General features: G+C 44.0%; 2 protein-coding genes across 2 annotated transcripts; one reads left to right on the top strand and one right to left on the bottom strand.

The window, feature by feature from the left end:
- The first annotated feature begins 570 nt into the window (after window positions 1-570).
- tbcd (tubulin folding cofactor D) lies at window positions 571-23,911 on the top strand. Its single transcript, XM_080487865.1, has 39 exons — window positions 571-1,079; window positions 1,174-1,224; window positions 1,307-1,404; window positions 1,486-1,587; window positions 1,722-1,868; window positions 2,737-2,792; window positions 3,210-3,342; window positions 4,148-4,193; window positions 4,404-4,536; window positions 4,716-4,846; window positions 4,933-4,993; window positions 5,082-5,156; window positions 5,522-5,616; window positions 10,133-10,289; window positions 12,747-12,804; window positions 12,891-12,920; window positions 13,310-13,395; window positions 13,934-14,014; window positions 14,087-14,160; window positions 14,261-14,378; window positions 14,576-14,636; window positions 14,728-14,750; window positions 14,834-14,865; window positions 14,955-15,017; window positions 15,104-15,180; window positions 15,330-15,411; window positions 15,647-15,765; window positions 15,862-15,950; window positions 16,221-16,361; window positions 17,152-17,235; window positions 18,624-18,782; window positions 18,897-19,035; window positions 20,765-20,886; window positions 21,868-21,945; window positions 22,044-22,130; window positions 22,225-22,312; window positions 23,346-23,455; window positions 23,544-23,628; window positions 23,709-23,911. Exons 1-39 carry the CDS (start codon window positions 896-898, stop codon window positions 23,718-23,720), a joined length of 3,567 nt encoding a protein of 1,188 aa, XP_080343991.1. The 5' UTR covers window positions 571-895; the 3' UTR covers window positions 23,721-23,911.
- znf750 (zinc finger protein 750) lies at window positions 5,664-9,456 on the bottom strand. Its single transcript, XM_080487866.1, has 3 exons — window positions 9,317-9,456; window positions 6,644-7,906; window positions 5,664-6,541 (listed from the first exon to the last, which is right to left on the bottom strand). The coding sequence occupies exons 2-3, from the start codon at window positions 7,888-7,890 to the stop codon at window positions 5,992-5,994; spliced, it is 1,797 nt and encodes a 598-aa protein (XP_080343992.1). The 5' UTR covers window positions 7,891-7,906; window positions 9,317-9,456; the 3' UTR covers window positions 5,664-5,991.
- Window positions 23,912-26,758: the final 2,847 nt, after the last annotated feature.

Raw genomic sequence — 26,758 nt, 5'->3', positions numbered from 1 at the left:
ATACCCATCTCCAATCGGTTCCAGAGTGTGGACAGAAGAGTGATTTACTACAGTAACTTCTAATGTATTTAATACATTTTGGGAAATATAATGGCCTGAAACATGCTCCACTGCTTTGAACTGTTAAAATAATAACTTAGTTGTGTTAACACAATTAAGAACATACACATACAATACATTAAAACAAAGTGATTAAGAAAAGCATAAAAAGGAGAAGAAATAGAATACATTATTGTTTATTGGAAAGCCTGAGCAAATAAGTGTTTTTGAACCTGATTTAAAAGAAGTGAGTCGTCCTCGGGTTCTTTCTTTCTTTGAGCGGTGGTGACGAGCTGGAACCAGCAGATGGCGGTCGTGCAACTTCACGAATGCCAATAGCCGTTTCGCCCAGGTGAAGAGGAAGACGAAAGACAACAGTTACATTTACAGTTTCAGCAATCAACTTGTATTTTATTCTTGAAATGCAAACCTCTAGTTTTTATTATTTTCGGTGGAATGATTTCAACAGGAAATACTGAATTAATGTGTGTGTTTTGGTTTGTCACGTGACAGACGCTCCAGCTGGCCCTCGCCGGTTTCCGTACTGGGGCGTTCATTGCGCACTTCAAATCGAGTTAGCTCCATTAACACACCCATGACATGCATTTTCTTGTTTGTTTTTGTTCATTTCAATTTCAGTGAAGTAATTTTCCAAACCGATATCTTCCAGATCAGCTCCCTTTCCTAGCTACATGTTGCTTCTTTGAGATTTCTTTCGTCCGGATTTGTGTGTTTGTGGGACATACATGCTAATAATATTAGCATCCTCACTGGACCACCACTAACTTACTGGGGGAAAAAGAGCTGAACGTCCAGGAACCGAAACACTTTGTGTGGGGGAGAAAAGCGACCAGGGATGGCCTTGTCGGAGATGGAGAGCGGGTCCCTCGGTGGTGAAGGAGAAGAAGAGGACGCTATTGTCCAGACGTGTGTGTTGGGCGGCTTCAGTGAGAACGCAGATGCTCGAGCTCTGATCAGCAGCCTGCCGGGAGTTCACGGAGACCTGGTGCAGAGCGAGATGGCCACACAGACATTCTTACGTGAGACACACAGGCTGCAAAACCCCAAATAAAAAAGATAATTCGCGATATTGGTGTTGCTGGTGATATATCTCTCTCATCTCCCCCCCAACAGTGATTCTGAACAAATACCAGGAGCAACCTCGTCTCCTGGATCCTCATCTCGGTACACAACTATTAATACCAGCGTGCTGCATGTGTGATCAAGTGTTTTTCATTCATTTGTTTAACTGTCATATTTAATTTAGAGTGGATGCTAAACATGATATTGGACACGATTAAAAATGAACAGTCTCCACCATCATTGGTACATTTGGGATTCAAGTTTCTCTACATCATCTGTAAGGTCAGTCCTGAATAACCCAAAACACTGAATCTTATTCACTCTCCCTGCTTTGAATAACTTTTCTTGTTTACACTTGCATAGGTGAGAGGCTATAAAGTCTTCATGCAGCTTCTCCCTCACGAGGTGGCCGACTTACAACCAGTTTTGGACCTTTTGTCCAGACAGGATCCCAAAGACTCTGAGGTGAGGCTGTGGTTCTTTACTTTAAAAGGGAACTCTTCAAGTCAAGCATTTCGCAGCATAGTTTAACTTCATCATCCAGAGTTAGTGCTTTTTCTCAGATCTTGAGTTGTTCATCTATTTTTTTTTCTTTCCAGACTTGGGAGACTCGCTACATGCTGTTGTTATGGCTGACCGTGACGTGCCTCATTCCGTTTGATCTTTCTCGTCTGGACGGTCACATGGAGTCAGACAGTGGAAAGCCCAGGGAGACAACCATGGGCCGTATTCTAGCCATTGCAAAGGTAAGATAAGTATCAATGTCTTCAATGTGTCACACGTCCCGTCATGGGGCTATTGTTTTGTCTGCGTTTTCAACAACAAATGAAAGAACTGTTTAGGCTCCGTTCGCACAGCAGACAAATGTGATCCACTTCTGATTTTATGCTCACAAGTGAGCCATGTCCGATCTGTTTTGTGACAGTGTGAACGTTGCAATTCAGATATCTGCAACCCAGACTCAGGCCTTGATCGTATGTCATACCAAATCAGATGTGTAGCTGAAGTATGTGACTTCCACATAATAGACGTGAGACTGACGTCACAAATCTGTGCCTAAGGAAGCAGCACTACCAAAATGTGAGGGGGGGGGGGGGTGGACAAGGTACAAGGCAGACACCGGTGACGTGATTAGTCTTTGGAAAAATTGTGAGGTTTTGTTTCAGAGATTCTCCATCCATATTTACTTCTGTGAACAGTGTACTGGGAGTAATGTGGTTCAAACAGTGTTTGACACAAAGAAATACGATCTCAATAAGAAATCGTAATTGAGCGTCAAGACCTGCAATATGATCGGAGCCTAAAACGGGTATTCAACGTCAGGCCCCTGGACCAAAGCGTCAGAGGCTCCAATCTGACCTTCCAAACCACCAAGTGAATTGTAAACATTTCAAAGAAAACATACTTAAAAAAAATCCACATTTCTCAAGAGTAGCCGACACAAAACAACCGTAAATCTGTTCAAACTGAAGTGATCAGACAAAAGTTTATGTTAAGTTAATAACAACACACCAGCTTTGTATTTATTCCTTACAATGTCTGTGTATTTGTTTTTATGTACCAGCTTGTACATGTGTCACTCTATTTTGACAAATTTACAATTTTTTTTTACAGGATTATCTTGTCGTTGTTGACACTCCCAGAGATGCTGCCTCAATGCTGGTATCAAAGTAAGTGCTTCAGTATCTGACTGTATATGAACATCAATATAATATTTCCAGTCACGAGTTTATTTGCACATGGGAATATATAAAGTGTTGTCTCATGCAACTTGTTACTTACGTTAGTCGATAATTTCACAAAGCCAGTAAATAGAAATTATAGTCCCAATAATAGATTATGTGAATTTTTGTGCCATGTAGTGCTTAAATGTGGACAATCTCGTCTGGGGCCTTTCTGTTGAGTCTTTTACAGGTAATCTGGCTTCTCTCACGCCCCCCCAAAAAACCCTGTTAATCTGGTCAGATCTGAACCGGTCACATGTAGTTAGTTCTGTCGGCCAGCAGAGGGTAACATTGCCCTTTGGAATCTCTTTGCTTGTGTCTGTTAATTATTTGAAGGTATTCTCATTATGCATGACTGTGCAGGTTCTTGGCTCGCCCTGACGCGCAACAAAAGTGCCTGGGGGAGTTTTTGGACTGGAGTCTAACTACGATATCCCAGACGAAGGATGATTCAGTGAACAGCGTTAGCGTCCTGGACGGTGCTCTGCAGTCTCTGGTAAACACAGAAACCCTGGAGTCATGCATCGGTCTTGTTTGGACGCCCATTTGTGTGTGTGTGTGCGTGTGCGTGTGTGTGTGTGTGTTTTTTTAAGCCAGTATAATCTGCTGGCACTGTTGTATTAAAATATGCAGACGGTAGTTTGTGGAGTTTACAAGAGCTGACATGACTGGTATGTTTCCTCCAACATCCCATGGGATTTGAACAGGTGTGTAATGCACCTGCTGCGTTTGTGGGATCTGTTGCTTCAAGTTACTGATGTCAGTTTGTTCCAATGCTAAATGATTGACATGGAGGACTCTTAAGTACAATTATAAAACACATTTGCGCCACATAATGTCCCTATTTGCATTTGTTTGAAAATGATAGTGCATCTTTTCAGTTTGATTTGTGTAATCTAAGCTAATGTAATGCAGCCGTAGAGCGAGGACATTGTGCTCATAATGTTGACACATGCACTTGAATCACATGTTTAAAAAGTATTCGTTCACCCAATGTCTCGGATATGAACCCTGGCGCCTATGTGGTGCTTCAGGCATTCAAAACAGGCTCTGTGTGTTCCGTTCATCAGTGCTTGAGGACACCTACAAAAAAATCTAACTGTAGAAAGGGTGTGGTTTCTCAAAATAAAATACTTTTTTCTCAGTTATGACCTTACATTTATATGTGCGCTTCACAGAAAGAATATCCCAGTTTGATTTTAGGCTCTAGTGTCTTTTTGTTTGGACAAGTAGAAAGTGCATTGCTACCATGCCCACATTCTTCCTCACTTCACTTCAATAGTTTTGTTTATTTCTTACAGGCTAAGCTTTTCAAACATGGAAAGCGGGATGACCTCCTATTGCATGGTACGTTCCTCTTTTGTCTTTTATTCATCAGCAATGGTTTATTTAATGAAGACAACATGCAACAGACTCCCAAAAAAAGAGACTTTATTACCTTTGGGTTTCAACTCTCATGTAAATCTGGTTTGTTGTATTGTTTATTATTATATTTTATTGATACACTTTCACAAACTTTCTCAATGGAAATGGCTTATGGGTATTTTGCTCTCCAAGCTCCGACAGTGCTGCAGTGTCTGGAGCAGAGATGTCTTTCGGAGAGCAGTGAGGCCATGCTGAGGAAGCTCGACGTCAAACTCACCCAGAGGCTCGGCCTCACCTTCCTGAAGCCACGACTGGCCGGCTGGAGGTTAGACGCCACAATAAACAGTACACGCAAGGCCACACCTCAGTACCTAATGATTGTTTTGGCAGTGTCTCATATTGAGTTATAATTGCTACATAAAATCTTTGTGTTCGTTGATGCCTAACTGGATCTGAAAGAAGTGCATCAGGAAGCGTCAGAACAGTTGTGTTGCCTGTTTCCAGGTACCAGAGAGGCAGCCGGTCCCTTGCAGCAAACCTCTCCATGTCTCAGTCGGCTGCTGTGAGTCCGGACAAGGAAGTACAAGAACATGAGGAGGACTATGACATTCCTGAGGAAGTGGAGATGGTTATTGGTCAGTTTATGTCGCCACTAAATGACAAAACGTTCACATAATGTCGTGAAAGAAATAAAAACCTCAGATGGCTGTTGTTTTTACAGAGCATCTCCTGGTGGGACTGAAAGACAAGAAAACAATTGTGCGCTGGTCTGCAGCAAAGGGGTAACAGTTCAAATATTGCATGTTTCTACATGTTTTTGACATTTCTTTATATCCTCTGAAATATTTGTGTTTTTTTTTAACTCTTCAGCATTGGACGGTTGACTGGGAGGCTTCCCAAGGAGCTGGCTGATGAGGTGGTTGGATCGTTGCTGGACTGCTTCAGGTAGTTTTCATGCTGGAGGCTGGTTGCCACTTTCTTTGTCAATATGATAGTTTTTTTTTTTTTTTTTTGCTTACTTCTTTTTAAATAGCAGTCATACAGTCTTATTGAATACCCCAAAATGTTGCGATTGTGGGTGCCACTCGCCAACACTTTTAAGACAGGTGCTCAGATTACACAGGTTGTATGTCAGGCCAAGTAATTGTGCTGCATCATGTACACAAATTATATGACGCTTTAATTTCTCAGTGACCTTAAGTTGGCCGCGTCCAAGTGAAACCAAAGAGTTGCATGCGGCCTGCGGGCTGTGCAGTGCCCAGATCTTCTCTAACATGCTGTATGTTTCTACCCGTTTGTTGCTTTCAAAGCTTTCAGGAAACAGATAATGCTTGGCATGGAGGCTGCCTGGCATTGGCCGAACTGGGGAGAAGAGGTCTGCTGCTGCCCTCCAGACTGAAAGACGGTATGTTCGTTGAACATGGACGGACAATAATGAGACAGCTTTTCTTTCCAACATTTTTTTGTTTAATTCAACGTATTGACAACATATACAACATTACATCTTTTTTTGTCCATTTTCTACACTACAATAACAGTTTTACACTTCTGGAAAATTGATTCTACTGTTAACAAAGTCGACGAGGTGAGAGCAGGTGTTTAACCAACGTAATTTGAATGTATGTCCTTGTGGCAGTGCTGTTGGCATGTCACATCAACTCCTGCTAGGATAATGGAAACGTTCAGTGCGTCATGAAGGCAGTCGGGAATCTTTTGATGTCGTGGCTTGCAGCAATAAAGATGAGCTATTCAGTCCTTCACACCAGTCAAGGTGCAGCTGCTAACAGCAGCGAGGCCTCTTCCGCAGAGCCCTCCCGTGTGCCTTCACTCTCTTGTTTGGTTTGTGGCATTTGCTGTCAACATGGCCACTTTGTGCTCTTTTCAGGCCTCTTCCCTTAACCCTGCTCTTTTGCTTGGCGTTTTGTTTTGTGGCAGTGCTCGCGGCATCATTTGAGGGCCTACCCACAGAGCTGAAGTCACATGAAGAGGCAGCAGAGCTCGCGATGGCAAGCTGACAAAGTGCCAAAGCTGCAGTTTGCCTTTGGTCACAAGGTTCTTCCTGCAGCTCGTTGCCTGCTTCGCTCAGGGCGGAGCTGTGCACGGGGCTGCCGTAAGGAGCTCGAAGGCTCAGGTTCAGAGGCACCTCATTCTCCTTTAATCTCTCCGTGTCAGAGCCCCTCGATGCCTGATCGGGTTGCTTTGTTTTGTCGTGGTTCCTTGTCGAGAGGTTGAGGGGGGCCAGGTCGTCCGTGCTGTCCACGTAATCGTCTTGTGATTGAGTGTTAGGACCTGATTCAGAAACCGAGGAGTATTGTCTGCTCTCACTTGACCTGGAAAAGAAACGATAAAACCAAAAGTTAAACAAAATCTTTAAGTACAGATAATGAACAGATGTGGCAAATAAAATGAACAGAACTCAGGATTTCACGTACCCTTCATGCAACTGCAGTGAAGTTTCCACTGAGGGCTCCCCCCTCAGGTCATTTTTAAGCGGCTGCGCTGGCGCAGGTGTGTGTCCTTGTTGTGGAGGAGTCTGTGACTCACCCATTTGGGTGTACTGGGGGGCTTCTGGGTCTCTCTGGATGATGTGTGCTTGACTGGGTCTGTCAGGAGACCCCAGTGCGGAGCAGCCCTCTTTAGGGCTCAGCCTCGTCGCTTTGTCCTCACTTTGGCCAGGGTGGCTGTCTTCTGGTGGCGAAGTCTGTGGGTGGTTGTCAGTGGAACGTGAATGCATGTACAAGTCATAATCCTTAGGGCCGAGGGTTGGGCCGTACAAATCCAGAGAAAGATATCGAGGTCCTGCAATTGGCATGGGAAGCTCGTGGGGTCTGTATAACGTGTAGTGTAGCGGGTGAAGCGGTTGGCAGTATCTGTACGGGTAAGGGGGAAACGGGGCAGTGTGAGGTGGTGTCATGGGTTGTTGAACCACAGCCCTCTGATGTTTCAGAAACTCCGTGGGGTAGGAAGAAGAGTTAGTCTCATTAATGGGGTGGTTTCCTGGGAGGTAGTACGGTGGATACAGGGGCCGGTCAGGCAGGAGGTACGGAGGGTACTCGGGTACCATGAGAGGGGGGAGGGGTTTTAAGGGAATGGGTGGTGGAATCGGGCCCCAAGGGAAGCCTGGATGGTTGAAAGTCGGGACGGGGTTTTGTGAATCCTCTGCGCGTGGCACCGGCGGCTTGAAGACTTCTGCCCCGTCGCGGCTGGGTGTGACGGGGGAGAAGGCCGACTGCCGCGGCAGAGCCTTGTCCTCGTCACACTCCCCGTTCTCTCTGTCTGTGGCCGTATTTGATTTTGCCACACTCTCATTGTCCTTATTCACCGGACTGTCACGCCCAACATCAACTTCTTCCGTGTCATCTTGGCTCTCATCTTTGTTCTCCACTGCTTCTTGTTCCTCTGGACTGTTGGTCTGAGCTCCTGGGGATGTGTTTGTACAATCCTTAGGCCCGACTGGGGCTGCCTTAGCTACAGCTTTGATCTGTCGAGTTGTCTGTCCATTTTTTTGCGACATCAGGGAGATGGAGTTCTTGCACAGGTTGTACTTCATGTGGTTGAAGAGGTGAGACTTTTCATTGCAGGTGAACGGACACTGGAAACACTGATACTTGAAGGGTTTGCCGGGCGGTCGGGGAATGTAGTGGGGCCTTTTCGGCTTGCGTTCCTTAGCGGCTTCCATCGGAATGGCAAAGTTTCTGATAATGCAAAACATACAGCGGACGCGTTAGTAAATGTTTGAATGGGCTGACCTGAAAGATACAAGCAACCTGTGAATCATTGCACTTTTTTGCTTTAGATTGTCACTGAGCTGACAATACTGAGTCTGTTCAGAGTCGTCTGACTGGTTCAGGAGGATCAAACTTTCATTGGAAGGTTTCTCTCCCGAGTCCTGCTTCAGCTGCTTGGCAAAAAAAAATAAAAATCTTTTGCTGCAAAAACACTGCACCCTCAGGCTAATGTATTTCTGTAACTGTTGCTGTACACAGGGTTGTGTACCAAACAGCGGAGTGTTTAAATAGGAATACCTGTATGCAAAAAAGTCACTTGCTCATTTGCATAGGTGCAGTAGAATCTTGCTTTAATTCGGACTTGATTGGCAGCAGCCTGCAAACACCTCCGCTCGGTCTGCTTGTTCACCTGCCAGTCCGTTAGGGTATTGCTCGGCTCGTCTGTCCAGAGACGTTAAAAGCACTGCTAAGGCACCAGGCAGGCAGACTTTGCGCTCACTCGCACCGACCCCGGAGGGCATGCAGGGACTTGCTTTCCACCTCAACCTTACTAAACTCAGCGCTGTCGGCGTGGGAAACACCAGCCACCTGCTTCCCATGACTACACCTGCGGGATGCATTCAATCATTTGATGAGCTCACCGGCCGCGGAAATACAGAAAATGTTTAAAGTATCTGCCTAATATTATCAGTAACGCCATTCTCATCAAGCTGAAAGAGCCGAGTAATCGCTGCTGCAATAAGCCGTTTCAGTAGGAGGCGGCGATATGGCATCTGAAATACCTCGGGGCCCTCTTCTGAAATGAAGTATCACCTAAAGCTGTGTTTCTGGGTGTGCATGGAGGAACCTGATTGTCATGTGCTGTCGCAACAAGTTGTCACTCAAGTTTCTCTCCAACTGCTGTAGCAAGGCAAAGCCACTCCCCTCTTAAGAACATGAAATTCAGATGGAAATTCTCTTAAAACATTTTCTCAAACTGAATTATTGTTAAAAAAAACCCCATATTTTTCCCCCCCTAAAAATATTTCTGTATACTTTCAGCTCTATTGGCATGAACTGGTCATTTAGGAACATTGAAGCATAGTATTTCTTCCTTTGTGAGAAAGTATTTCGCAGTGCCTGATAGTTAGTGTTGGGGAGTCAGCTCAGGCGCTCCAGCAGCGGCTCATTAAGAAGCAGCGACAGGTGCACGCCGAGCCTCCACCTGCACATAAATACACTTTACAAACTAGTGAACGGAACCACTGCAAACGTCTCATCCGATAACACAGGAAGGCTTGGAAGGTGATCGACAGCACATAAATAAATCAGAATGTTGCTTCTTTAGTAGTAAATTAGAATAAAAATAGGAAGAAAAAAAAAAAACCAAACCATTACCTGCTCTTGTAGAAGGAGAAGCAGAAAAATGCTCTCCAGTTCACAACCGGTGTCGGAGCGTGGCGGCCCGTCTCAATATGAACTCTTGAGTTCACAGCTCGTTTGTGACTGATGTTACTTGTGTGGTGAGTTCCTCTCTCTGAGGTGTTGTCTCAGCCGTGGGCGGGGCTTCAGCCCAAACAGCAGCGCCCACGGGCAACGTTGATGTACCCGATATTAGTCAGGCCTCAAGCAATGATTTACATGAGGGGGGTGGGGGGTTGGGGGGGGGGGGGGGTGTTCTCCCTCATGGTTACTCTTTGTCGCTCCATCTTTGTCTTTTTTCTGGACTGGCCACTCTGTCCTCTGTCTGACTACAGTGTTTAAAGTTTCCCCTGAGGTGCAGACAACAACATATTTATACCTAATGTTAAACGTTGATCTTCAAGTGATGGAAATAAATTAACTGACTTTTTTGTGAAAATAATCCATTTTATTACCGTCATAAATTGTGTTCAGATTTCTTGATTTGAAATCAGAAACACGTATTACTGATGGTGTCGACAGTAGAAATTAGGCACCAGCTTGTGTTCATGATTCCTATATTGTGAGTAATTCATAATCAGCTTTTGACCTGCTTGATTAAAAAAATTTTATTTCTTCAATAGAAGAATTTCACAGTAGATTGATGACGATTTAAACAGCCACTTCATTCAAATTCAGAATCTAATTATTCTGAGTCGATAATGTTGTAGAGCATAATCTTTATCTTATTTTAAAAAAAAAAAATCTTTTTTGATGTCAATCAGCTCGTATCTCTGCTTGCTCTGTTTGCAGTTGTGCCGCTCATTGTCAAGTCACTGACCTACGAGGAAAAGAGGGGCGCGTGTAGCGTCGGTTCCAACGTGCGTGATGCCGCCTGTTATGTGTGCTGGTCTTTCGCCAGGGCGTACGAACCCAAGGAGCTTGTGTCTTTTGTCTCTGAGATTGCCAGGTAAACACCCTTCTTTTCTTTCTTTTGTTTGTAGTATTTGTTCTTCACTCTATCAAGAACCTATGTCTGCTGGCTTTTTCCTCTGTTCAGACAATTTGTTGATTTGAGGTGACGCATGCAGTAAGTTTTTTCGTTATTCCATTGAAAAGGCTTAAATAATCGCAGGTTTTTTGCAATTAATCTCACTTTTATTTCATATGTAAATATTTCAACTTTTGTCATTTTTGAATTTGAATGAGTTGCAGGAGATGGAAACACAGTTTCTCGCAGTCCAGTCAGTCTTTTGCAAACACAGCCTATCCTTTTACATGTTTCCAGCATATTTCACTCCCAATATATTTCTGAATAACTAATCCTGTAATCTGACTTCCTGGCTTTGGCCACTCTGAAAACACTGGTTGATGCGAATTTTTTTTTTTTTTTTACAATTAATGCGTCTGCACAACTCGCACAATATTATCTCATAAATATTTTTACCCAACAGCTGTTCAAGCTTTACTTGAATACAGAATCCACTTATTAAAACTTATTGCACATTTCTTACTGCATTGCTACTATCAAGAGATCAGAACGGGTAATACCCAGCCGATGGAAGAAGCAGGATTTTCTCTGTTTGCAGCTCGTTCTGAACGACACGGTCATTTACAATTTGCATGAGAGCTTCACAGTTCGCCTTCAATCTGCCGTTTACATCCTCAAACCAGTGTGTTTTTTTCCCCCCTGTGCCGCATGTCACATTTAAACTGCTTTAGACAAAACCTCCACGGGACCTGTGGGAGAGAGAACGATGGGTAGTAGTTAAAGATTGCATATGTGATAGAATTATCACCCACGTTAGTCCCGTACACCAGAAATACCTCAATGTTTGCCTAAAAGTGTGTGTCTGAAATTATGATAGATGGGACTAAAATCTAGGTTTTAAGATTTGTTATAAGGGAACTTTCCTTCAGACTATCCCAAAGGTGTGACGCTGACTTTCAGTAATTATTTTTCCTCTCCACGCCGGTCGCTTTGAAAATCAAAAGAAAGATTATAAAGCAAGCGGAACCAGTGCAAAGAAGTGCACCATCATCCACCGACCTCCGTTCGGTCTTTCTCAATAGTAACGGTTTGCCTCATCCAAATTCTCGGTCCTCCTGGCGTGCGTGTACGGACCTGCGGCTCCTAACTGTGCAGACCAGCTCTGCGGCGTCAGTTTGAACCCCAGCAAATTAGCATCAGCGGGCGCGACAACACCCTCCCTCTCCCCAGCCTGCAGGATTGCCGGGTTTCGCCTGCTGCTGTCGGTTTCGGTCGCCGTTTGGCAAGGAGCGCAAAAACAAGCTGGTTCCTGCTCTGTTCGTCACAGCTTGATGACATTAACAGAAAGCTCACTTTTGTGCATTTGGGACTAAGTGACTTGAGGACACACTTAGTCCTCAAGTCACCACACAGAGGTTCTCATTCTTAGCAGTTGAAGAGAAGTGAGAAAATGCTTCTCAGCATTTTTCAGGAAGTTACCAGGAGTGTTGTTGTTTTCAAGCTAATGAGGCAAATTCACTTAGTGACGGCTGGATAATGCTGTTTGAAAAAGTTGCAATCAAGAAATTAAAGAACTACAATTATAACCACTGACATTTTCTTCCCATTTGTAGCTGTCACACGCAAGAGAAATACACCAAATCCATGTTGTGCAATATAAAATTAAAACGCGCTTTCATGTTCATGGCTTTGGGGATCGAACCTGTGAACCGCTAATCTCAAGTTGGCCTCTATAACCTCTAGGCCACCGTTGCTCTTCATTTGACCTTTATCTAAATGTGCCTCCATCTGCAGGACGACTCCCTTTTGAAAAACTGTTTTGTTCAAGCAGAATTAGAAGTATTGGGTCCAGGGTGTGAAGCCTAACGTGTAAATCCCCGGCCTGTGTCTCCATTTGTATTGAGAGCCTGTGGAGGGATGTAAAGGTTGACGTGTGAGTAATCACAACCTGCGGCATTGCAGTGGAGTCATTGTTAATCACAGTGCGGCTGCTTTCACTGGGAACCTGCGTGTTTTAGTCGAAATCGACGCGGTGGTCATGATGCAATCCAAACTCAGACGCTGTTATTCTGACTCACCAATTCTCATCATGTTTATAAGCTGTCAGTACAGTGTTGGTGTGTGAGAAAAGTGCAGAAATAATGAGCTGTGGAAAGAAACGGGTGAAAAAAAGCCTCGCTCGCACAGGGATAACCTGCAAAATCCCACCGGGAACATTCTCAATGTGAGACAAGCGCGTTAGCCACTCCGCCTGGAGGTGTCTCAGTGGGTGGCTGAACCTCCCGACTCCTCAGACCAAAATAATATAATGTGGCAACAAGATTTTAATGAAGGCCTAATAGCCAAATTTACATGTAAATGATGAAAGTACAAAAAATAAATAATGAAATGATCGATAAAGGTCTCCTCGTCACTCTTGTGTTTTTGTGTTTGCAGAGCTTTACTGATCACTGCCGTGTTCGATCGGGACGTCAACTGCCGCAGAGCCGCTTCGGTAAGTTCTCCAGTCAACATCTCAGGCCCGTCTCTCCGAGGTTATGCAGTTTCCTGGATTTCATTTTATGTCTCATTTTGTCTCAGGCCGCCTTCCAGGAGAATGTCGGCAGACAGGTTTGTGACTTCTGTATTGATGACTTGCACGCCGGCGAACAGAATGACTGTGATTTTAAGCGTATTTGTTGCCAAATCTCCACCTCGTGCCCCAACTTGCCTTGTCGGGAAAAGCTTTCCAAGGAGAGGAATTAGTCTTCCTGTAGCGGATATCCAATTAGCCAATTGACCTTGAGCCATTACCCCTCAGAGTTCTGAACGCTTGATACATTTGGAACTAAATCACTTTTTTTTTTTTTTTTTTTAATGCCTCATGATTATTTGGTTTTGGTTCAAAAGTCCTGATTGTGTTTGAATATGATGCAACAAAAATATTTGTTTTTTTTCCCTCTTTTTTCCTTCAAACAAAAGAAAGAAAAGAACCCATTTATTTTCTTGTCTGTCAACAGGGGACGTTTCCTCACGGTATTGACATCGTGACAGCAGCAGATTATTATGCTGTTGGCAAACTCACCCACTGCTATCTGAACGTCAGGTGAGAAACAGTCTTTTTTATTTTTTATTTATAGTTATTTTTATATTTTCTTATTTCTGATCTTTCTTATCGGCACAGCAATAAAATGGATTCTTGTCTCGGCTTTTTGTCTCCAGTTGGTATGAAATGTCGCTGGTAGAAATCATTCTTGTTTCCTTGTGTGTCCCCAACCATCTCCTACAAGCTCGCTTTAGCTCGACGTACTTAGAATTGGCAGTAGATTTAGTGAACGAGGATTTTTTTTTTTTCTTTCGTGAAGTTTAAGTTTTTGCTGAGTCATACATGTCTGAAATGTGTGACTCGAAGCTAAAAGAGAAGCAATCCTCCTCTCTCACATGAATTGTTGCAGAGCCGATCATTAAGCAGGACACATGGAAGATGATCGCCTCGGGGTACGAAGGCATACTGAACTGCATGCGAGACCTAATTAATGCTGGCTCATAGGACTTTCCACAGGTTTAAGTGGTTCTGGCGCTGTGACCAAAGCCGGGACTGTTTCTGATGTTGCTAAAGCTTTTTTTTTTGTCTTTCCCCAAAGCGTCTACATAGCTGGTTTCAGCGAGTACACCAAGGCTATGATCGACCATTTAGTCACCATGAAGATCAACCACTGGGACGTGTGAGTGCTTCAATTGTGCTGCAGTTAATTTGCCTCACTGGCAAAGAAATAAAACTCTGAAATCTCCTGCAGTGTGATTCGAGAGCTCGCCACCAAAGCCCTCCACAACCTGACGCCTCAAGCGCCCGATTATATGGCAACCACGGGTAAACAATGTCACCTTACCTGTTTCCCCGTCAATGGCTGGAACAGATCATTAACATTTATGCGCATGCATTTAACTCCTTCTCCCTTGTTGGTTTTTAGTTTTGCCTCAGCTGCTCCCCTCGGCGGTGGGGATTGACCTCCATGGTCGACATGGAGCCATCCTGGCGTGTGGTGAGATCACCCACGCCCTGTACAAAGTGGGCCTTCAGACCAACAGGTAGACGACGTGAACAGGCGGAGTAACACGAGCGAGGCGTGGTTTACATTTGTCACATCATTATTTAAACCGAGTACTTAAAATAAAAAGGCAGCGATGATGATTGCTGATGACGGAGCCATTACAATAAACTAAATAATTTCAAATGAATAATTGTAAGTTAACCACATTTGTCTTATTGTTGTTTTTCCATAAAGGACTGTGGTGGACCTTATTTCTCCAGAATGTGTGGAAGCATTAAAGCTCATCCACCAGAAGGTAAGTGGAGCACGGCGCGACAGAATGAACAGAAAAGTTGATTTAAAGTGAAGAGAAAGTCCTGCTAATTTGCATCTGTTGACATTCTCAGCTCCACGACAAAAAACGATACAGGTAGGCAGAAATAGTCACTTTTGCTTTGTGCTGGCAGGATTTTGAAATAACAAACTAACGTTCATATTGAACCTTTTCCACAGGGGTTTTGGGGGCGAGCTCATGAGGCCAGCAAGTAAGTCTAGATTGAAAAAGATGCTGTTTACCCACAAAGCAGTGCGGCATGATTCCTTACTATGACTTTTCAATGTTTTTGTTTTGCAGTATGTAGCCTCATTGAAAAGCTGTCGCTGTCCAAACTGCCCTTTAAGAATGACCCTGTGATCAGTAAGTAATTCTTTTAAACAGCTGCTCTTGTTTTTCTGAGTTTCTTTTAATAAGACCAAAGCTAAGATGTGTCTGATGTGTTTCAGCCGGCTGGCAGGGAATCATCGACGACACCATCACGACTCTCCATCTGGTTTCTAGTAAAGCGAAGGACGCTATCATGGTAAACTCAGTAGTTCTTTATATACAAACAAAGCATTACCACGAACCAGAGAATGAAGATTTTTATTTCACATGGCAGTCGAGCCCTTTTTCCGTGTTCCACATGAGAGAGAAGATTTGTCTTTTCATGACTCGGCATTGTCTGTGCAGCTCGCGGTAGTATCGGCCCTGTCCGCCTTGTGCGAGGAGAACTACCAGACCCAGGAAGGTCAGGCTGACTCACAGATGCAAGGTGGGTTTCTTTAATTAAACTGTCACATATAAACAGTTGCGGCAACAACAAAATAGAATCCATTCAGAAGCAGGAAATATGTGTTGTTGAAGACAAAGTGAGTGTGTTTGGGGCATCGTAGTTGATACTATGCTGACCCAGCAGCTTGAGTTTGTTTTCTTAGATCTCTGATTTTACTCAAGTCGCCTCGGCGCGGCGCGGTTTCTGTTCACGGGCTGACTTTGTGTGCGTGTAGACGTCCTGGTGTCTCAGTACATCGAAGGCCTGCAGAATCCTCAGATGCTGACTCGGTGTGGATCTGCCCTCGCGCTCGGAGGCCTGCCGACGTTTATGATCCACGGCAAACTGAAGCAGGTGTGAACCGCGGGGACGTTCTCCGAGCAGCTTTTTCGTCTTACTGCCCCAGCGTTCACGCTCGACGTGCTTTGTTCGTCTGTGTATCTTTGCCAGATTCTTGAAGGCCTCCAGCAGCTGTGTGCCCTCACGCAGGAGGCGAGATTTCCTGAAGCCAGGAGGGATGCCGTGAGAGCCGTTGCTCAGTGAGAATTTATATATTTTACTTTTGATGCAGCGATGGTATGGCGTGAAGCTCCCTCTGCCCCCCCCCCCCCCCCCCCCCCCCCCCCCCCCCTGTTCTTTGTCTGTTAGTCTAAACTCACAGCTGTCTGGGCTAAAATAATACTAAAATAAACAATGGACTGACTCTACCTGCAGGACCTGAATGGCACGTCGGTCCATTTGGTTGATTGTTATTTCGTCTTTTTTCCTGGAAATAGTTTTTCAACTCCTGCATTTTTATCCCCCTTCAGGGTGTGTGTGAAGGCCGGCGTCGACGCACACGGCTCACCGACTTCCACGCTGTGCTCCGACAATGTCGCCCAGGTGTACGGCGTGCTGCTCAACAGCATGAGCGACTACACGACAGACAGCAGGGGGGACGTGGGGGCCTGGTGAGTGGACGTACACACACACACACACACTCTTTAGACTTGCCTCGGGGATTAAGAATGCTCCCCCGCCTGAGGCCTCTGATGTTTTTCTGTCCCTCTGCATCGGGCCATGACACACATGCCTGTCTCACTAGTAGCTCCAGGCCATGCTTACCGACTCGCCAGGAATGTCACCCGGCTTGTCACTTTTCCTCAGAATATGGGATGGGCTTCCCTTTCGCACACTCTCTGCTCACCTTTTCTTTCCTCCTCTCTTTCTCTTTCAAATCTGTGTTTTCACTTCATTTTCATTCACACCTTCTCCTCCACCATTCTATTCTTTACCACCACATACATTTCCATACCCACACAGCAAAGCAGTTATCTGTTGGTTTTTCCCTTTAGTGTGCAGACAATTGTAAGATTACATCTTTCTTTTCCCCCTTACAAACAGTCCCACATTTCTCTTTGAATTGAGCGCCACTGCGACAGTAATCAAGAGTTTCACTCGCTTCTTGTGAGTGTTTGTGTGCGACTTTTAGATGAATGCCCTCCTCAGTATTTCACACAAACGAATTGTGCCCAGAAGCTATGAAACCAAATGGATAATATAACTGCCAAAACTAGTGGCTTGACAAACTTCTATATATTTAAGCGCACCATGTTGTCATTCAAAGATTATTGTTTTTTAAACTCTTAACTTTCACGCGGCTGTTTAGTACTTGATGTCCCTGTATTGTGAGTACAAGCTGGATTCAAACCAGTGCCAGGAAAGGGTTATAATCTGTCCTCCGTTTGTCTCTTTCTGCAGGGTAAGAGAAGCTGCAATGACCGGTCTGATGGATGTAACGCTGCTCGTGGCCAGCAGTGCTCCGGAGATTCTTTCACCAGACCTGTGAGTCGTGATTTCATTTGTTGGTTGACTCATACTTCATAGTGATTGTACAGTCTGTACACAGTGTCACGTTTGGAGTTTGTATAATTTAGGGAGCTGTCGCTTTGTTAGTCGAAACCCTGAAGCCCACCAGTCAAGCAGACTTAGACCAATCTTTTTTGCTTTTTCTAGGAAATGCATTGAAATCTGAACCCTAGAGGTTCATTGAATTACACTTCAGGATCATTTAAATTCCGCAACTTTGATTAACACCATTCTGTGCATTTTTATAAAAGAAAGGCAAGGTGAGTTTATTTGTGTATCACCGTTCATACACAAGGCAATTCAAAGGGCTTTACAAAGGCAAAGACATTCATAAAATGACATTATAATCAAAGAAATAAAACAAGATATTTCGAACGGAAAAGTGGATTCATAAGGCAATTAAAATGAGGATAAATAGTAAAGAATTTAAAATGGAGCCAATAAAAATGCATCTGATTAAAAGGAGTATTGTATTAACATCATGAGAACGCTGCAGTGAACAATAATGTGTTCTGCCTTGATTTAAATAAGCCAACAGTTTTTATTTGCAGTGTTTATGTGTTCGAGAAGTTTGTTCCACAAGTCATGTGCCTAGAAACTGAAAGCTTCTTCACCCTTTTTGGTCAAATGCATTGCACAAATGTCAAACTAACAAAAGACACAGATTTTCGCCATAAATGGCAAAACATGCGATGGATTACTCAATGCATCCCTGTAAAATATTACCTACATATTGAGTTCTACTGTTCCACAACTAGATTTGTTATTTAGCACAAAGGAGTCTGAATACAGTCAGTTTCCTCAGAAGGAAACGCAGAAGTTACAAAGCATGACCACTTGGCCATTAAAGGGTTAAGCGGGTCTCAGTCTCCCTTTAAGCATTAAACTTTGATTTATTGTCGCTTGACTTTAGACCAAACACCGGATGTGAGAGGTGTCTGAACAGCGTGACCCAGAGGTTTTCTTGACTTTATCACTGATGGTGTGTCCATTTAAAGTTCTGTTACGTCCGGCTTAAGTCAACTAGGTAAACCACAATCGTCCTATTCAGCCAGGCTGCTGTCATGATTAATATTGAACTTGTGAAAATTAAAAACAACACTATTTGACTTTTTAGTCCATATTAGTCATAAATATAATTTTGAATTGTAAAGTTTATTTGTATTTGAGTGAATGTAGCCTACATCAATGCCATTGGAAATAATCATGGTGGTGTGACTGATTCCAAGAAAGGCTGTTGGTCCAAAACAACATGCAAACTCTTTACAGGAAGACCTGGCCCTGAGAGTGACGCCATGCATGTTATGTTCCATGTAGAGTAACTTTGTAGCACACATCTTTATCTCTCACCTCTCTGTATGCAGGGTAAAGCCCATGATGTGCTGCCTTGCTCAGCAGGCAGCAGAGAAGATTGATCGTTACAGAGCCCACGCAGGCAAAATATTCCTTTGCCTCCTGCACAGCTCAGAGCCTGCTGTACCGCACATCCCCCACCGGGAGGAGCTGTTGGATATTTTTCCTGTGTGAGTCTTGTGTTGCTGAATGCACTCAGAATGTGGTAGTTTGACGTGAAACAGTCGTTCTAATATGCAGCAGCTTTCGGTTACAGTTTGGCTCCTTTTGGTTTGTGTTTCAAGTGAGACCACCACCAGCCTGAACTGGAATGCTCCATCCCAGGCCTTCCAGTATATCGCCAAGCTGCTGGGACTGCCTGAGTATCAGTACCACACCCTGCTGGGGTTCACCGTGTCTGTGGGAGGGATCACCGAGTCCACAGTGAGTCCACTTGTAAAATATCATTGAATTGCAGCAGGGGGGTGTGCAGATTGATGACAGTTTGAAGGGAAAACACAGAAAATCAAGAGCAGACACACCCAGTGTGGATAGGACAGCTTTTATTCTTTATTTTTACAACTTAGCTTTCATTGTACTGGGATCCAAACAGGTTCAGTGGTTAGTGTCTTAGCCTTACAGTGAAAACATCTCCAGTTTGAGTCCAGTTCGGGGCCTCTGTAGGTAAAATTTGCATGTTTCCCCTGCGGATTCAGGGGTTATTTTTTCTTTTACTCTAGTTTCCTCCCACAGTGAAAAAACACGCATTTAAGCCTCATTGTTGTTTCTAAATGACACATTAGTGTGTATTTCAGTTGGTGTTGCCTTTGCTTTTGTTTGATAAACTAGTATAGAAGATAGACGGGTAGAAATGTCATTCAGGAAGCGTCTACACCAGCAGAGGGAGCCTTGTGTCTACTGTCAAATTCACTACAATTTGTCAGCCTGTGTGAAGCACCTGTCAAATATCAGACTGGGTAACTCCTCTCCACCCTGCCCGCGTTCGTTCGTCTGTGCCAGTCACCTCCAGTTGGAGCGCTGACTCCGACGTACTCGACAATTCCCCATCATAGTGAAATCTGCAGTCTTATCTTAAAAATACGCTTGCTCCTTTTCTCTCCCGACTCTGCTCCACATCATTCTGAGCCAGAGCCGCGAAACCGGAGTCGATCAGGTTCTCCCTCCTCCTCCTCCCCGAAGACCTAACCCCGGTCATTAAGAAGAGGACCTGCTCCCAAGCATTTGAGCGGCTTAGGCTATTTTTAACCTCCAATATTTAAAGTGTGTAATAAAGAAAATAATGTGCAAGCCTGTAACAGCAGCAGCGAGGCCAGTAAAGTTGAATTCCACTGCCAATAGAGGTTTGAGACCCGGTCCCTCTGAGACGTTTGAGCTCTCGTCTCGCTTTCAAGTTGCAGCACTCCGGCCTTTCTCCGCTCCAGATACGTCCGCAGAGACGAGAAAAACTTGTATGTTTGTACAGGGTTACATGAAGGAGCTGGAGCCAAGACTGCATCGGCCCACGGGCCAAGATTACTGTTCTCACACCACAGGCACACACACTCCGGCCAGGGAGAGTCGGGAGTGTTTACCAACTCTTGAGGAATTATCTCGGCATCGGTTGACCGTACACACACACACACACACACACACACACACACACACACACACACACACACACACACACACACACACACACACACACACACACACACACACACACACACACACACACACACACACACACACACACACACACACACACACACACACACACACACACACACACACACACACACTCGACTGGATTTATTGAAAGCAACTCAAAAGCAGCTGAGCACACATTGGCGTATTAGTATACAACCTGATATGTTTATTGTATCTTGTGTTGCAATGTTGTGTTTCTATGATCCAAATGTCAAAGTTTAACACTTCCTGCTGTCTCATGATATCACCAATCCCCTGTAGTTTGTTTTTTTTTCCCCCAGTGTTGCCCTGGCTCGAATATTCAGCTATAACTAGTTTAGTTTTCCAGTCAGATTTGAGATGTTTCTACTGTCATACTGTCATTACTTCATGCTGAGCACACACTTGTGTTTTTTTTTTTTTTTGATAATGTCTAAAGTCCAACTTATTTCCATTTTGACCTCTCATCATATCTTCTTTCATTCAGGTGAATTTTTCCTCCCGTTCCTTGTTTGACTATGTGAGAAGCATCCAGGAGGACAGCGCTGCTCTGGGACAGTTCGGAGAAACGTTGCTGAGGATCTTCAGAGGCAATCTTCGTAATGACCGGTACTCACTCAGCCCATTCCAGATATACACTGTATGCCAGCTTTTCTTTTGTAATCATTTCCCTAAAGCAGGGCTGTCGGCCAAAACCGGGACACGCAAGGTGCTGCAATCTGGCCCATCAAGCCCCCGCGCAAATTGTAAACCTTTTCAAAGAAAACCTTGATTTGTTTTTTTAAAAAGTGACACACGACAGTGAAACCCGAGCTCAGATATTGATGCTGCTGCCATGAAGGATAACTACCTCATTGCTGTCAGACTAGCCTCAAAGCCATGCTGTCAGGGGGAGTTTGTAAAAACATTCATAATGCAACAGCTATAGGATATGTTTATTGGACATTTCACTGTATTTTGCTCGAGGCGGTTAATTAAAATTGGTTTTAAGTTGAGACTGCCGTCTTTTTCTCTAGTAATTGTTTAGTTTTGTGAAAATATTGATATTTTTATCAGGTATATTTTGATCCACAACAAAGAAAAACTTTCAAGTTTGAATCTAAAGGTTATTATGGCACTATTTTACTGCTCTGCCCTCTCAAGGTGAAATTGGGCTGCATGTGGAACCTGAACTAAAACGTGTTTGACACCCCGGCCTTAAATTTTAAGCGTTTGGTTAAAGGGAATCGGGAAAGTTTATTTCTCGATCCCTTTAGAAAAATAGATCCCTCTGCATTGCCCCTTTCTTTCCTGAGCTCACCTCAGTCTCACGTAGTAGGAGCAGTTAAAGACTTTGAGACATTGCTCAAGGGCCCAAAGCAGGTGGGGACACGCATTTGCTTTCACTTTTCAAGGCATCTCTTACCGGGGATTTGAACCGGCCATCTCTCAGTCACAGTCTTGCTTCTCTATCGTTCAGGCCACCAATTAGCAAGTGTGTATTATTTCTTTGATGGAAGTGTGTTGTATTTGCGGCCTTTGTGAGTTTTGAAAAGTGATATGGGTCAGAGTGTTCAGAACTGTCCTTTCCCCATATTTCTCCTTCTTTAGGGTGTCGGTTCCTTTCCTGAAGATGTTCAATCAGATGCTCACCACCGGCTGCTTTGAAATCTTCACCACGCAGGAGAAGTGAGTTTAATCTCAGCTTGCCTTTAAAAAAAAAAAAAAGAATAGAAAAGATGTGGATCTCTGAGAAGACTGAAGTTTTTCTCTCTCTGTTTCCTCAGTCACCCTCTCTGTGTGGAACTGTTGGCCCTGTGCAAAGAGTTCAAAAAATCCAGAGATATTTCCAAACTGCAGGCCTGCATATTTGTGTAAGTCGCCAGCTCATTGATAAATGTGTGCGCGATGCGCAGCGCGAAAACAGCAACCGTCGAGTCTGACTTCGCCGCTTTCACGTTGTTGCAGTTTTTGTGGCCTGGTCCAGTTTCACGGGGATGTGAGGAAGAAAGTTTTGACCCAGCTGCTGCTGCTGCTCTGCCATTCATACCCTGTGGTAAGATAGGAGTACACACCAATCTGTACCAGATGTTCGCAAGACTTCTTCAACTATTCTGGAGCACGTACGCTCTCAAAATGATCAAGTGAAGCTTTGAGCTATCCTCATGTTCTTTAGCAAGACTGCCAGGATGCAAATCGTCGGTGCTGACACCGTCAGCCACTCCACCACTTCAATTCAGGTGGAAATATGTCAAAAACTGTTAGACGGCTTTTTTTCCCCCAGACATTTTGTGCGAATAGTCCTAACCATTGGAGCCGAGCTGGAGAATGCACGGCCCCGAGGACCACATGTGGCTCTTCGGTTGCTCTGGACTGAAAAATGAATTATACATCAAATGGAAAGAATCAGTTTCACATGACAAATTCACGACTATGAGAACAATGACAGAAAGCGTGTGCATGATACCAAAAATAATTAAGAAATCATGCAAAATGCAGTTTTGAACGAAATGTGAACATGTAAGTTCTGATTTACTGGAGCGAAAAGGTTGAAGCACAGTTTGTAGAAAACATTGAACCATTTAAATTAACATGAATTGACAAGACAAAACAACTTTACTGACGCAGAGTGGAATCCGTAGCCTGTACTTCCATATTACCTACAACCAGCTGTTTACGAAGCAATGCACTAATAATTATCTAGTTTGTTGACTTCTAAAGAGTCAACATCAGGGTGAAATGATATTTATAGGCGGCATTCAAAGCTCCGTTTCGCCCTACTTCACTGAAAGTCCTGAAAGCTTTGCTGTGGACGTGTGTGTTTCCCCCGCCATGACTTTTAGCAACTTGACTTTTTTTTGTTTAACGCCGTCATGAGGGCGTAATTACTCTAATCCTCTGTTTATACCTGCAAATCCCACGACGTTCCCACCAGGCACGGCGGTTCTTCTTGTTTATTACTGGTATGAGTGCGTATGGTAAACATACCTGGTTAACGTCAGGGTGATGTTCGCGGCCGCAGAGCTGCCGAGCAACGAGCGTGAACCGAGACTGAACCGCGACCGTTTTCCTCTCCGGCAACATGTTAGATAAGAAAAGTCACGGCCAGCGAGATGTACGAGATGCTCCTGACCTACGACGATGTGATCGAGCCGGACGTGTTGGGCGACGTGATGACGTCGCTGAGCGACACGAACTGGTCAGTGGCGAGGCCGCAGACTCTTGTGAAGTAGTTTTTAGTCCAGTTTCGTCTGTTAAATGTCGGCCGTGCTCCTTGTGGGTTGCAGGGAGAGTGACCTGGACACGGCAAAGACCCACAGAAACCAGCTGTGCGACTGGTTAGGGGTCCCCAGGCCACAGCTGGTAAACAAGGTAAACAGTTAACACTATTCGTTTAAACACAAATCAAGCAGAAAGGTTCTTTATTTACTTCCTTCTTTCTTTCTCTTCAGCGGGTTTCCTGATCAGCCATGAAAAGCTGCAGAAAAGGACAGAGGCATAATCCGGAGGTTAAAAATTACAAGGAGGAATTAATAGAGAACTTTGAAGGACGGTGACGTTGTCTCTTGTTATGATAGCTTCCTCCACATGAATACATAGAAACACCACAGTCTCACTTCAAATGAAAATAAAGGTTCAATTACATCAGTACTTTTACTTGTTTCCTTCTTACTGTTACCTTTGGCAGCTTAAGAAAGCATTTTGAACAATTTATTTGTTTGTGTTTTGTATCACTGCTTTGTTGCGACCGAAGCCGCTCCTGCATAGAAAGCTGGCATTGTCACTTCCTACGCTCCGGTCTTCCCTTACACGTCCCATTCAGGTCACAGTCTGGTGACACTTTGGAAGTCATTTCATTCGGCCTGTTTACTTGTAACCCGAACATCACCGATAGGTGAAACCCAAACTATGGCTTGCGTACACTCCGGGGAAATGGTTGGCCATTTAGCGGTTTTGGCACACAGCGTGGAATGCCGCTGAAGCCCCCCCCCCCCCCCCCCCCCCTCCCCCTGGTCCCGGGCAGACCTACTTTTTCTGCATTGGTGGAGGTGCCGGGAGCTGGAGGAGTCTCCGGCCTGTTAGTGGAGCCTGTGGGACAGAGCCTGTTGTGTCAGCGTAGGTCCAGACTCTCTCATTAGAGGCTGATAGTGGCCACATTGTCTCAGACAGCTTGACTGACAAAGATACGATTGTTTCATTATTTCAGAATTAGGTGGTGTTGTTTGCTCGTCAAACATGTCAGAAACTCCCCGCGCTGGTAATCACTAGATTGCATTACATTTCTCCGCTGAGTGTAATATCATTAATGTAACTCGATTATCTTTTCCTATGGAGAGTGAATTTTCGCTTCATAAATGTAACAAGATGTTTGCATCTGCAGTGTGTGTGTGTGTGTGTGTGTGTGTGTGTGTGTGTGTGTGTGTGTCAGCGGTGGTTAAAGAGTTCACACGCGCCTTGGTCATCTGTATTATTTGGGGCGACAACAGTCACAATGAAGCTCCTGGGTCAGTCTCAGAGAATCATGACATTCTTAGGTGAAGACATGTTTTGAGGTTACGGTCTGGCGAGTCGTCACAGCCGAGTTTAAAATAAGTCCGCAGGAAATGAGTGTAACTCAATCTAAAGTCTCTGGAAGTTGCGTAAACATAACGTGTCCGTGTGTTTCCCTCTCTTGTCATATTTGTGCAACACTCACTTTTTCTTTCATGCTGTTTTCTTAGAAATCATTGTGACAAATGCAGCTCTTTGTTGTTGTTTTGTCATGTTTACAGCAAACGTACAGCAAAATTTGTTTCCTGCGTTTAACTCGTCCCTGAGGAGCAGAGGACAGTCCCCCTGCGGCGCCCCATGGGTCGAGTGAGATTCAAATACAGATTACTCTTTACCCTGAACCACAGAAAGCAGAAACCATACCTCTGAGTCATGACGTTATCACATCAGGCCAGTCCTCCTTTTTTTTTTTATATATATGTTTATTGATTTTTAATAATACAATACAATCAACAATCTGGTTACATCAACCTGTACCAGAGGACATGAACAAAACAACACATGAGACGCACATTCATACATCCATCCACACACACACACACACTTAGTGAAGTTTGCACGCGAAAATAAACAATTTTAAATAGACCATTGTAGAGTACAACATAATGGTTTGGATACAGAAATATTAATGAGGAAGAACAAGAAACATCAACAAAAACAACAAAAAAAATCATAAAAAAAAGAACTAACTTGTTATGATGGTCATGTAAGGTTCCCATAACCTCTCAAAGTCTCTTTGTTTTCCTTTTGCAATATAAGTTAGTCTTTCTAGTCCGATGCATTCTGAAAGTTCTTTGATCCATTGTTGTGTTGAAGGAGCCTCCATCCTCTTCCAGTTTAACGCTATAGCTCTCCTGGCGTGTAGCAGCCCAAAATCCAGTAGTTTCTTTTGCTTCCTTGTTCTTGAAAAGTTTTCTGGGTATATGCCCAATATACAAAGTTTGGCAGAAAGGGGAATCTTCACTTCAAAAATTTCTGATAAGCATTTAAGCACATCCTTCCAAAATTGTAATATAGCTTTACACTCCCACATACAATGTATTAGTGTCCCTTTGTGATCACGACATTTGGTGCATGTGTCTGGATTATTGCTGGATCTGTGATGAAGTATTTCAGGTGTTATATACAGCGATGTTCAGAATAATAGCAGTCCAACATGACTAACCAGATAAATCACTGTTTTTGGTTTAACACATAATAATAAATGGAAAATAATTTACCAGCAGGTGTAGTAAAGTCAGAGGAACCAACAGACCCAACTTTGATAATATGAATGCTCCTGGGTCTGTGTAATTGACTAATTAAGTAAATGGGGCGTGTTCAAAAAAATAGCAGTGTGGAGTTCAATCAGTGAGATCATTCATTATGTGAAAGAAACAGGTGTCAATCAGGTTGCCCTTATTTAAGGATGAAGCCAGCACATGTTGTGCATGCAATTCTCTGTGAAAACTGATGAAAGATGGGTCGTGCCAAACATTGTTCAGAAGAAAAGCGTGCTTTGATTAAAAAGTTGATTGGAGAGGGGAAAACGTATAAAAAAGTGCAGGAAATTATCGGCTGCTCAGCTAAAATGATCTCCAATGCTTTAAAATGGAAAGACAAATGGAAGACTACCATTCGAATGGACCGAAGGATAGTCAGAATGGCAAAGACTAAGCCAAGGGTCTGCTCCAGGGAGATCAGAGACGGTCTGAAGGTACCTGTGAGTGCTGTGACAATTGGAAGACGCTTATGTGAGGCTAATCTACCAGCAAGAAGCCCCCGCAAAGTCCCACTGTTGCAAAAAAGACACGTGCTGAAGAGGATTGCATTTGCCAAACATCATGTCGACTGGCCTCTGGAGAAATGGAGAAACATTTTGTGGACTGATGAAAGTAAGATTGTTCTTTTTGGATCCAAGGGCCGCAGACAGTTTGTCAGACGACCCCCAAACACTGAATACAAGCCAGAG

The sequence above is a fragment of the Lipophrys pholis genome, assembly GCF_963383615.2.
Source record: "Lipophrys pholis genome assembly, chromosome: 19".
NCBI lineage: Eukaryota > Metazoa > Chordata > Actinopteri > Blenniiformes > Blenniidae > Lipophrys > Lipophrys pholis.
Note: the sequence above shows the minus strand (reverse complement) of the source record. Positions and strands in the feature narration are given on the sequence as shown.

Excerpts from the sequence above, each read along its gene's own strand:
- znf750 (XM_080487866.1), bottom strand. The coding sequence starts at position 7,890 with ATGGAAGCCGCTAAGGAACGCAAGCCGAAAAGGCCCCACTACATTCCC. Across the intron at positions 6,542-6,643 it reads TCACTGCAGTTGCATGAAGG|GTCAAGTGAGAGCAGACAAT; the intron begins GTACGTGAAATC and ends TTTCTTTTCCAG.
- tbcd (XM_080487865.1), top strand. The coding sequence starts at position 896 with ATGGCCTTGTCGGAGATGGAGAGCGGGTCCCTCGGTGGTGAAGGAGAA. Across the intron at positions 5,617-10,132 it reads GCCCTCCAGACTGAAAGACG|TTGTGCCGCTCATTGTCAAG; the intron begins GTATGTTCGTTG and ends CTCTGTTTGCAG. Across the intron at positions 12,921-13,309 it reads AGGAGAATGTCGGCAGACAG|GGGACGTTTCCTCACGGTAT; the intron begins GTTTGTGACTTC and ends GTCTGTCAACAG.